The 11,916-nt window shown below is 39.2% G+C and overlaps 1 protein-coding gene across 1 annotated transcript in view; it reads right to left on the minus strand.

The window, feature by feature from the left end:
* Positions 1 to 7,925, minus strand: part of LOC138592222 (glycerol kinase-like) — a 21,964-nt gene extending 14,039 nt beyond the window's left edge. Inside the window, exons 1-4 of the mRNA XM_069662927.1 lie at positions 7,865 to 7,925; positions 2,716 to 2,789; positions 1,577 to 1,683; positions 1,328 to 1,405 (exon numbers count right to left, since the gene is read on the minus strand). Of these exons, the coding sequence (XP_069519028.1) occupies positions 1,328 to 1,405; positions 1,577 to 1,683; positions 2,716 to 2,789; positions 7,865 to 7,918 (313 nt within the window). The 5' untranslated portion in view covers positions 7,919 to 7,925. The remainder of the gene's footprint in view (positions 1 to 1,327; positions 1,406 to 1,576; positions 1,684 to 2,715; positions 2,790 to 7,864) is intronic.
* Positions 7,926 to 11,916: the final 3,991 nt, after the last annotated feature.

Raw genomic sequence — 11,916 nt, forward strand, 5'->3', positions numbered from 1 at the left:
TTACGCTACGTCTTCTATGTTAAACGCACGGAGGCAGAATGGTGGGGCAAAGTTGTTCCGCCTCTGAGCCGGCAACGGAGGTAGCAACAGAGGCGAAACGGCGTCTGTGTAAACAGCGGATCTGGCAGGGCAGAACAGAGCCGTGTGCGTGTATTTGAAGCACCCACTGTTTGTTTACACTTCGCGCACGTTTTGCTTCTACAATGCTGGAACGCTGAAAAAACACACACTGTGGTCCAATGTAAAATGGCAAAGGCTGCATGGCGGTGAGCATCGTTACGGCGCTGAGGCAGAACCACAGTGTAAAAAGGGCTTCTCTCTTCAAAGCAACCAACCACCAAATACAACTGACAAAGCAGGAATTTTGCCTTTCAGTGGAGTTGGTGGTCTACCTCCGCCTTAATTGGTTAGTTTCTTGTGGTATTGTGTGACTGTGGTGTTTTGACTGGTTAGTTTGCACAACACAATATTTGTGTAAGATGCAGAGACCCAGAAAAACAAACCCTTCAAAGCCGTGTTTAACAAGCCTTTTTGGCTAATAGTGTATGAAGAGTGATGTAATGGTTGTTTTCGGTATTAAAATAAAGCCTTTCTGTTATGTCGTCAGACACTAAGTATCACAATCTGAGCCTGTCAGTGGAAAAACAAGCACTTTTATTGGACCCACTTTGATAGGGCACATTTGCCCCCAGGGATTATGTTGCTGCCATGAGAGGCGAAAACACCAGAATGACCCTCTAATGAGTCTTTGCTTTGAAATACTTTCATAGTCGAGCAGCGAGTCAAAGGCACAATTACGTGTAAACTATAACCTTTACTACCTCACTATCATCTGATCTGGTGAATTTCCCTCTCTGTATCTTATCAGGTTTTACAGACATTACAGTTATTAAAGTTTTTAACGAGACCATTTACCAGAACATTTTATGATTTTAGTTTAACCTTTATCTTATCTTAAAATAGATATAGGTCAGGTCCTGTCGGGTCAGTCTTAAAACACAAACTGAAACGTAGAAGAGACACGGTGCGTTTGAAAACACGAAACACACACACACACACACACATACAAGGTTAGGGTATGTATATGTGTCCAAAACTTGTATAGGTCATTTAGAACCCAGAAGTATGTAAGAAAGAGGTACTTGGTTATACTGAAGGAGGAAAGCTAATTTAGGTGCACGTCTGTTTATAAATATCAACTTTCCCCTCTTATCTGTTCTCATTTATGTTGCAGAATGTGTCTTACTTTATCAAATATTACATGTTACATATATTAAATATATATTTTTCAGTGATACTGGTTCATTCAGATGAATGAGAAACCCACCGATGGCGTTGTAGAGCGGCTCTCCGGTCTCTTTGTCCCACACCATGGTCGTCTCTCTCTGATTGGTCACTCCCACCGCTGAGAGAAAACAACACAAGTTTCAATGAAAAGCTCAAAGTATACCCGCTACTTTCTCGAGGTGTGGTTAACAGTCAGCTTTGGTTCCCTCATCCAGCTCCTGCTATAGGTGTGGTCAATACATCTCATCATCACCAGCACCCAGTGGTCAGTACCAGCGCGTAGACCCACCTTTAATGTTGGAGATGTCGATGTTGAGCGCGTGGAGTTTCTCACAGGTCCTCTCCATGCAATCGTAGACAGACTGCATTATCTCCTTGGGTTCCTCCTCCACCCATCTAAAAAGAAACACAAACACAGACATGTAAACACACAAAAACCCACAGGTGTGCACTTCTCAGAAGAGATCTAAAGGTGTGAACATAATCAACAAACGGTGTAGCTGTGTGTGGCTGCAAGGTGTGTTTGATACACCAGAGTAGTGTTGTTATGCTTTGTGACAGTGACTCAGGTCTATTGATTATTTGCAAATATACAGTGTATTGTTTTTAAACCGATACAGGCACATTTTATGATTAATACAAATTCAGATGCCACTGATCTTCTGCATGTTGTGTTTTGTGTTATTTATAGAAGTTTACCTTAATTCGATTTTAAAAAGAGCAGAGCATCTCCTTGGTGAATGCACTGCAATTATAAACCCCTGTATTCTGTTACACATCACTACATTCTTGCCAATACACTTGGGCTGAGCAACAAGTAGCTGAGTAGCTGCCGGTTTGAGTACAATAAAAGAAGGACCTTGGACTCCATCACACATCAAATGAAGTCAGAGATTAATTTTTAATGTGCAGTTACTTTTTAACCTCAGCAACCGAGGAAGTGTTCCAAGGAAAATTAAAGACTGCAGCTTTAAAGCACGAGAGATGTCAAACTATATTTTTTAAACATCTTATTATATTATTTATTTGCATATAGAATTACTTAGTGTTTCAACTTTTGGCAAGTAGCTGATGCTGAGCCTTAATCTACATCTATCCACACTGTTTGCTTTCTGCACTACTGGTTGAACCAGGAGATCACAGTTCTGCTGGCTTTATGAGTTTCTTAGTAGAGCTGCATCAAGCACAAGTGTGTTATTATTCAGCTGATTGAAAGAAAACTATAATGCCGCTATTTTGATCATCTAAATAATTGCTTTAATCAATTTAGCAAATACGGGTATTCAAGGCTCATCTTTGTCATAAATATCAGTAAAACTGAATTTCTTTAGCTGTTGGACCGTAGGAGAAGACGAGACATTTCAACAGGTTACATTGGTCTCATGGGCTATAGTGGTTTATAGGCTATAGTGCAGTTGCAGCACTCACCCCTCCTTTGGGAAGCTCTGGTTGATCTCTACTTGGTGTTGACTGATCACTTCAGCTGTTTTTGCGTTGAACACCTGTGGAGAAATTAAACTCATTAGAGACCAAGAGGATGACTTACACAAAGGATTCATGGAGGGGACTGTGGAAAGAGCAACTCAATTTGGACACAGGACACAGGAGTGAACGACTGGCGGAGTTAGAGCCTGGTGATCTCATCAAGTAGTCCAAATGTGAGGTTAGGGAGGATGAATAAGAGTGAAAAATATTTGACTCAGGAAATCAGGGTACAGAGCGTCGCCTCTTCTCTGAGCACCCTTAGTTTATTATAAAGCAAGACTTTGTTAGGATACAGGTCAAATATCAACATGGTGGCCTCAGGTAGGGCTGCGACCAAATATTGACATGGCAATATATCGTCGTCCTGACTTGTGCAAAACAATTATTGATAGGCTGGCGCAATATCAATATGAATGAGGGTAACGTGGACAGAAATTAGTTGGATGAATAAGTTAATCATATACCGTGATGATGTATCATTATATGATGTGTCTTGTAATATATCATTTATCGATCAGAATCGCTGTATCGTTGTCGTGGGCCATGTATCGCGTATCATATCCCACCGTATTGTTTTGCATCGTACAGTATCGTATCGTGAGTTACCCTGCCATTACCACCCTGCACTAGCACTAATAAAAGTTAGGAGATTGTTCCTAAAAAAGTAGTGGATATTAGGTTTATTTTAGGTTTTTCTACGGTTTATTTTTTTATTTAAGGCAGCGCATGTAATTTAATCTGGCAGAAGTACAAGAAGAACATCTCCTAAAAATCATTGGCAGCATTAAAGAAACTAAAAATCTAAATCACATGTGGTTTCAAAAATCTGAGATTTTATTTTTAGGTCACATTGCACAGCTCTAAAGGAATAGATTACTTCATTCACCTAGAGAGCAAGAAGAAGAATCTAGCATGGTCATTGCCCCAATAAAGAATGGCTCCCTCTTACAGAGGAGAAGCGATTTAGCACGAGGCTGCATATTAAACCACAGCGCCAGGCACAAGTCAGCATTTCATCTAATAAGGTAATAGGATGAAGCATTAGCCTACGCTGAGCACAGCAGCACAGGCCGATAGTTAAAATACAGACAGGCTGCCTGGTTATATGAACTACAACAACATACAACGCTCGGAAAATTATGAAACATTAACTCTGAGGATCATATGTCACAAGCAGTTTCCATGTCCCAGCCTTCAACCGCTCTTTAGGATTCTCACAGCTGCTGAGACTCTGCAGACACACAGATCCAGACTACGAGCTGAACTCTCTGACACCAAAGAGGTGACATTCAGACGAAGCCACATAGTTGGACAGCAAACAGGAACATCCTCCCCCGTTATAAAAGGACAGATCTTCTGACTGGGACAGATAACGTAAGACCTCTGATGTCAAAGCAGTCCAAAACTGAATCACAAATATTTATAGTCTGTCTACAACCTGGAAACGTCGGGTCTACAGACTACTGATGCCAACAAGTTTACGACACTGTTTCCATGACTCTGGTTGCAATGTTGTCCCAGAATACAAGTCGTGCATCCTTGTAAGCACACAATTATCAAGAAGGTTTCCATATTATCAGTGTCAATCTTTTTGCTCAGCCTTAGTTTGTGGTGCAACAACGCTTTCCCTATAGCAGAGGAACAAATCCAGCCAAAAGCTTTCCTTTTTGAGAGACCCCTACTATAGGAAAATTCATAACTTTAACATGACTACATCATTAAATGGATGGTTTTCTATCTCCCCAAGACGTAAGTAGGGCAACTGTCTCCTTAAAGTCTCGCAGACAAATAAGAACTACAGACATCACCTTAAACAATAACGTCTTTGTGTACAACATAGAACAACAATAGAACTGCTCTGCAACAAATATGACCTTGCAAATTCATGTTAGTTTTTTGTTCAGACCGCGACTGTCATTGTATTTACACATGGCTTGTAGAACAAAGGTAATGGCACAAAATCTGTGATGTAAATCATTTTCTTATGCCTGCTGTTTCCTGGTTGTGAAATCATGATGACTTGCATGTGTGGAAGTTAAATTTAGGCATGCAATCTCGGCTTATCAACGGTGCGGAAATAAACGAATGTCTGACATGCAAGTAGGCAAAAACCAAAGTCCAAAAAAGTAAGGCAAGGTTAAAGATGCAGTAAATCTGTTGCAAAATACTTTTTAGTTTAACTTCACAATGGGCTTTGTCATCATCATCTATGACTAGAGACGTGTTCTATTTATTTTATTTGTGTGGCGGGGTGATTCTCAAAAACAACCTTTCTTGTTAAAGTTTAACCTCTGGTTAAAATGAGCTGACCTCAGTGTCATCACATCAGCATTCAGCCTGCAACCTCACCGAGGGTTCAAGAAGGGCCATTCGGAAAGAACTCAGTAAACATCCAGGGCAAGGTGATGGCACCTGTTTGCTGAGGACATCCGTAACTTTGGACCACATACATGTAAGATATATGAGCTTAAGGAGAATGAAAGTGGTTGGTTATATGTGTAAAATAGACCTGTGTTTTCTCAACTGATCATGGTTCAAAACAAGCATGTTTTTTTCCTATGCATTGCTTACAATCAGCACTCAGATAAATCTTCAGCATCGTCTGAGCCATAATAGCCTGGATTTATTTGTTTTCTAAGGGGTATTTAACTTGGACCCTATTTTAGCATAGTCTAAGTGAAAGGTTTAGTAACCGCTCCAGCAGATAGCCTCAGCTAGCAGCCACGAAACAGGCTGTAATGGCTCAAATGACAAGTCAAATAATAATGTCCTCCAAAATTGCTTGTTTTCTTCACTCTCTGGCAACACAACAGAAAGGATCTTTACAGAGACAGAGCTCTTTGTAAGATAAGCAAAATACTTTTTTTAAACCAGAAAACAGCTGTTACATCACTTTACTGGAAGCAAACCAGACTCCATTGATAAAAACAGTCATTCTACTAGCAGAACACAGGAGATGCAGGTCTATCACTGCCTCCATTTGTTTTATAGTTTGACTTTCAATGTTTAAATTGGTACGTTAATTGGAGCCAACACGATACACACAATAACACTAACAAACCAACCCATTAAGGCAGTGGTTGACAAGTAACTGCCGTATTCTGCAAGGAAAAGTGCTGAATTCCCTTCAAAGACGAACAAGTTTAAGAATAAGAGGAAGTTTCAATCTTGATATTTTGGTCCAAAAGCAGCCAAACAACGACTTCCGTGGTCTCTATTAATCAAATGTAAAACGTTGGCAGATAATTCTTTTCATAAGATCTTCCCAGGCTTCAAAAGTCTCTTTCATTTATTCTTTGGCTGACCACAAGTTGAACTTTTATCTCCACAGAGCTTCACACTTTAATTTGTGCTGAGTCTGAATCTTCCAGCTGACCTACTTGAGGAAGTCCACTTTCACCACAATGGATCACTGAACAGGAAACAATTTAGCTCCACGGTGAAAACAAAGGGAAGGATTTGGACGGTTTCCACGAGGCAGAAGAATAACTTTGAAACTAAAAACAGTTTAACTAGAGAGGGAATGGGGTAGTAGTGATGGGAAGAGTCTCATTCAGGTCAACAGCATGAACTAAACAACAGAGGGGTGTGTCAAACAAAACTGGAGCACTTCACAATACAGTATTAATAAGTTTGTTTTCTTTAAAGGGGGTCATGAACTTTCTCAGCAAATATCTAATCATTCAACGTGCCACCCAAAGTAATTGATTGGATTTTTTAAAATCATTTCATTGATAATGTATGAACACTACTTAACTCCAGCTTGTAATATAAAGAACCACTGACTGTGTTTTTTTATCTTTTAAAACACTGTCCTTGCCACAGAGTGCAAAACTCCAGCTAAATCCTATTACTACAGAGATTAAGAAGTTCAACGTGTGTTTGTAAACATAACCCAGGGGACCAACATTTCATCACTTCACTGACGCAGTTCTCACTAAATGTTAACTAATACTGTGATATTCCAAGTTGCTATTTAAAAGCATAAAAACATTTTTTGCACTATTTCTTAAACAACCTTTTAAGTTATACTTTAAAATCACAACTTTGTGGTAAAAAAAAATGTTTTTGGTAAATAACTACATAACCTTAAACACACCTGTGTAGCACTACAAATATCTGTTAATATCTTTAAAGAAGGCACTATTGCAGACTCTACTGAAAAAAGCTGCTACCTCAGGAGCAAAAATGATTGTTATTGTCTGATAAATAATTCTAATGTTGTGATGCTTTTAATGTAAACCTTTGCTGACGCATACTTTAACTATCTGCATTGACTGGACACTTTGGCTTAACTTTATATAAATAAAATGACTTGACTCTTCAGACTTGAATTTTTACCAAAGAAAGCGGGATCGGGTTTGCAATTATTTTTAGGTTATTTTTAAGTTTTAACTTTCTTGAGTTAATTATTTAATTATCTCGAGAAAACAATATAATTAACCCTAATCACATCAAAGCAAACAGTAACTTTCTCTTATTACTTAAAGCCTTTTGTTTATCACAGTTCAGGAGTGTCATGCCTGCATGCAAAGGACGTCTTGACTACTAAAGCAACTGATTTAAACCCTAGACCCAAAACCCGTGATTGATCAACAATGTACATCAATCAGCCTCTTTACAGGCAGAAACGGCACTGTGTCTTTCTGTGAGAGATAACATTCACATCAGTCCTTAATCTTTGTATAAGCAAAAGAACAGACTATTAACAGACTGCTTTCATTCAATGCCCCTCATTTACCGGTAGGGGAATACAAAGGAACGTGTGGTTCTGTGTTTACAAAGTAATTCGCTCAGTATCGATACGTTATTTGTAGTTAAAGAAACAGAATGACAATACAGCATAGATAACGAGGGAGTTAGCCTCGCTGTGTGTAGCATCCATGCTAAATAAATAAGCGTAATTACATCTCCAAATGTATTTTCTACAATTGCAACACGTTGGGGGTTTTTTGGGGGGGGGGTTTTGTCAGCAGCCATGTTTTAAATAAATAAGGATTTGTCAGAGGAGATTAAAACGCAGACGTTTCACGTACAGATACATCAACGTCTCAGTACGTGACAATTCAGCCGGCTGTTCAACATCACTCACCAGAAACCTCGTTGAGCTCGTGCCCTGGTCAATCGCAGCAACCAGCGGATCCATGCTAGTTTCTTTTTTCCCTCGCTGATGTTAAAAAGCACTCAAACCCGGACGTTAGACGCTACCAGCTGCTGCCTTGAGTCTGACAGGGATCCCCGACACGAGTTTTCTATTTTTTTTCTTGAATATCAGCCACGTCTCCTCGTGAGGGGTAGGTCGACAGGGCGGGCACGGGGCGGACAGACCGTGGAGCATGAAGGAGGATGAACCGGAACCGGCCCGGCTAGTGCTGACGCCACGATTGGCTGCCGGTCAGAAGGCGTCGGCCGAGCTCAGACCAATCAGGTTTTGGGGGCACGGCGCAAGGAATGTGAAATATCCGTCCTGAAACTGAATGAGTTCTGTTTAGTGATGGAAATTCGGACTCTTTACAGTGATCCAGGCCATTTGGCTCAGCCCGTCGATTATCCCGGCTCTTACGGTTCCCAAACGGTTCTTTATTGAGTAGCATAACAATTTTATATTAAATTAATAATCACATTTAGGAAAGGCGAGTTTATTTATAGAGCACCATTCATACACAAAGCAATTCAAAGTGCTTTACACGGTTAAGCATTAAGAACATGAAAAGAAATGTGACATAAAGCAAAATATATAGGCTATATATAAGTATTAGACACGCCTTTTTAAGTTTTACCTCGTCAGTTAAACTTTGAGTCCTCTTGACTCTTTGTCAAGCACTATGACACGTCTATCAACGACCTTGTGTTTTCCATAACCTTGAATCAGTTATTTCCAACACAGTCAATGGGATTGTAACTGTTTTTCTCTGGAGTCCGTGACTCATACTAAGGTTTTTGAATTCCCAGAATTCTTTTGGGTCCCAGACTCCTATACTGTTACAATATTTGACCTTTCCCTTTGTTTTAAAATTGTATAGAAGTAATTAGTAATGTTTTTAGTGAAGTATTTATTTATGTTTTGACCCAACCTTTTAGTTTATCAAAGTTATCTTTAGTTATTATAGTAAACACCCCTTTTAGTTAAATTTAAATATGTGGATGTAGGCATTTCTGCATGCATGTATGAATGTATGTCAAAAATATATGTGTACATACATGTGTGTAAGTATGGATGAATATTTAATAATAGTTGCACAGACTTTTGATTATCAAGTAAGAGCTTTTTTAATGACTATTGAACAAATCTAATCTTGACAATCACAGTTTAGACAAGCCTCGCCCAGTGATCTTTGGTGCCCCCCTGAGGGGGGCTCGGACCCCAGGTTGGGAACCACTGTTTTAACCTATGATAGGTATGGGTGCACATATATAACTTAATATTCACAATATATACAATATGTTATTATACTAAATAGTTCAAGAATACCATTATTTAACATTTAGTTTGAAAAATCATTACAAAAAAAACACTTTAGTGTTTCAGTTTTAGGATTATATTTGACATATACGATGTTATAGAATCATCCTTTTATTATGTCTTGTATTAATTTCATAAAGAAGTTTTAAAAGAAAAAGAAAATAAATCATATCCCCTCATTTTAACTTGAAAGAGCCGCCTCTTAGATTCGATTCGTTCGTGAAAGACACATCACTAATGGGAGATGTCACAGTCGTTACAGCCAGGTCTCCCTTGTCCTTCCAAAGAACAACAGCCCACTTTTCATGCTGGTTCAGTCCCTGCAAAAACCAAACTGGTTCTTTCTGTCTGTTTTTTCTGAGCATACTCTCTATTTAACCATAGACTGTGGCCTATAAGGAGTGGAAGTAGCCATTGTTACGTCACCCATTAGAAGCCTTCAGTTTTGCAGTTTGGCTGCCACTATGAGGATTTATTGTAGCCAGAAGTGACCATATTTGGATGAGAGGGAGGGTACGCAGAGGCAGGGACACAAAGATAATTTTGGAAAGTTAAGGCTTCATATAGCCAAAACAAACACTCAAAAAGTAGACAAGGCCAAGCTTCGAATGTTTAAAACACATAAGCAAATAAAAAATGAAACAAAAAAACCAAAACAAATCTTGGCCCTAACCAAATGTAGGTAAAGCAAACTATCCTGCAGCCGAAGTCTGAACTGATTAAACCTGATCTATTAACCGTCTTAAAAAGAAGAGTAAAATTATTTGGAAGAACAGCATTGTTAACTAAACTGCTTTCTTGATGCTCCTCTTTATTCCATGTGCTGCTGTAAGGCTCTCTCTCTCTGTCTCTCTCTCACTGTCTCTCTCTCACTGTCTCTCTCTCTCTGTCTCTCTTGATCATCCATGCTTCCTTTACTTGCGTCTTTCACTTGCGTCTTAGTCCCTCCCACCAGAGATGCATGGAGAGACGCGACGAAACCAAGAGAGAAGAGAGGAAACGATGGAATAAAGAGACATGAGCTGTCCTTTCCAATGAAGCATCAAGTACAACGACGCCTGTTTGTGATGACAGCGTCAGCTGATCACAGCTGGATCAGCTGTCAGTCTGCTTTAACACACCAAACATACATGTCATACATTTCTGCACACCATACGTCCATACATCCATCCATCCATACCTGTACATCCATCCATCCATACATACTGACCTTCATGGTGGAGTGGCCTATCGTCCCAGCCAGTCCCTTACCGATTCTGCTGGCAAAGGGCGAAAGAGACAACACCAGACGTGCTGTGTTATGTGGCAGAGCACAGTCAGAGATCACAAACGCCAAAAGTGAATGTATCAATAAGAGGAGCCAGTCCTACGACTTGCAAAAGAATCTTTGCACTTCAGGTTTCAGCACATTCTATCAAAATAAAACACCCCAAATTGAAGTGCCAAATCTCTGCTCTAATTTGAGCAGGAGTACATCAATGCAGAAAAAACAGTGTTTTAAAGCCCTTTAAATACAAAAGTAATTAGACAGACACACAGTGACACAAATGAATCATACTTTCTGGAAAAGCATTTGCCGTCAGTCTCCTGAAAGTCTTGGACGCACAGATATCAGCAGTCTCTTTGTATGTTAAACTATGATGCTCTTCCAAAACTATGATGCAATTGGAATGGCTCTTAGACAAAAATAAGTAGACCGGCTGGGCCAGTGCAGTATATTCCTCCTCTGCAAATGATTTTCTGCTCTTCAGCAATACTTGTAATTCTCGGTCTGCCAGCTTGTTTGCCATTTCCTAGTTGTCTATTTTTTTCAACAAAAAATGCTTTTGGTATCTCTGATATCTTTTTGCTTTTTTTAAGCCACAGTATTAATTTTTATAAACTTTTGTGTTTCTCAGCGCTGAAGTTATTAACTGTTGTTCCTCTTGTTTGTGTTTTAGAGAGAGAGAAGAGGGAGCTGAGACGAGGCGAGAGGAGGAGACATTACACACCGTCAGACATCTTACAAAAAAAGGTAAATATACTTATATATACTGTCGCCTCATTACTGACGTTGTTTATTAACCAATGTATCACCTTGTCCGTCATTTGTCTTTTATAGAGAGGAAAGTAAACGAGGAGGAAACCAGTCCAGAGCCAAGGAGACAGCGTGCGCTGTGAAGGAGACGACCTCCCTGCCTGTAGGATGAGTTAACTTTTCTTCCGATGGAGCTGAACAAACTGATGCTCCGGCCTCAGCCTCCTCCAGTCGCACAAACAAAGAATATTTTTACTCTCTTACATGTTTTAAATAAAATGTATTAATTGTACTTAAATACAATGCCAACGACGTTCATTACTTGCTACAAAGTGAATTGAATGACTTGCTGAAGATCAACTTGACAATGCAAAGTCAAAGTTAGACAGCTAAAAAGAAATATGAAAAGCAAAATATATAGTAAATCTATTTACACAATGACCGTTAAGTTAAAAGGTATTTTAAAATACGTTTTTTTGATGTTTTATTATCTTGGACATATTTTTGAGAATTGGAAACCTGTAAACAAAATCATCACTTTAAAGAGAGATGTCTTTTTATGAACATTTGACATTTACAGACAAATAATCCACAAAAACAGAGTTATTCCACTTTTTTTATTAGTGTTTGGAGGTAAACAAAACAAATAACATGAAACATAGAT

This window comes from Semicossyphus pulcher, unplaced genomic scaffold (genome assembly GCF_022749685.1).
Source record: "Semicossyphus pulcher isolate SPU_LCO1_2020_fin unplaced genomic scaffold, fSemPul1.0.p SCAF_15, whole genome shotgun sequence".
NCBI lineage: Eukaryota > Metazoa > Chordata > Actinopteri > Labriformes > Labridae > Semicossyphus > Semicossyphus pulcher.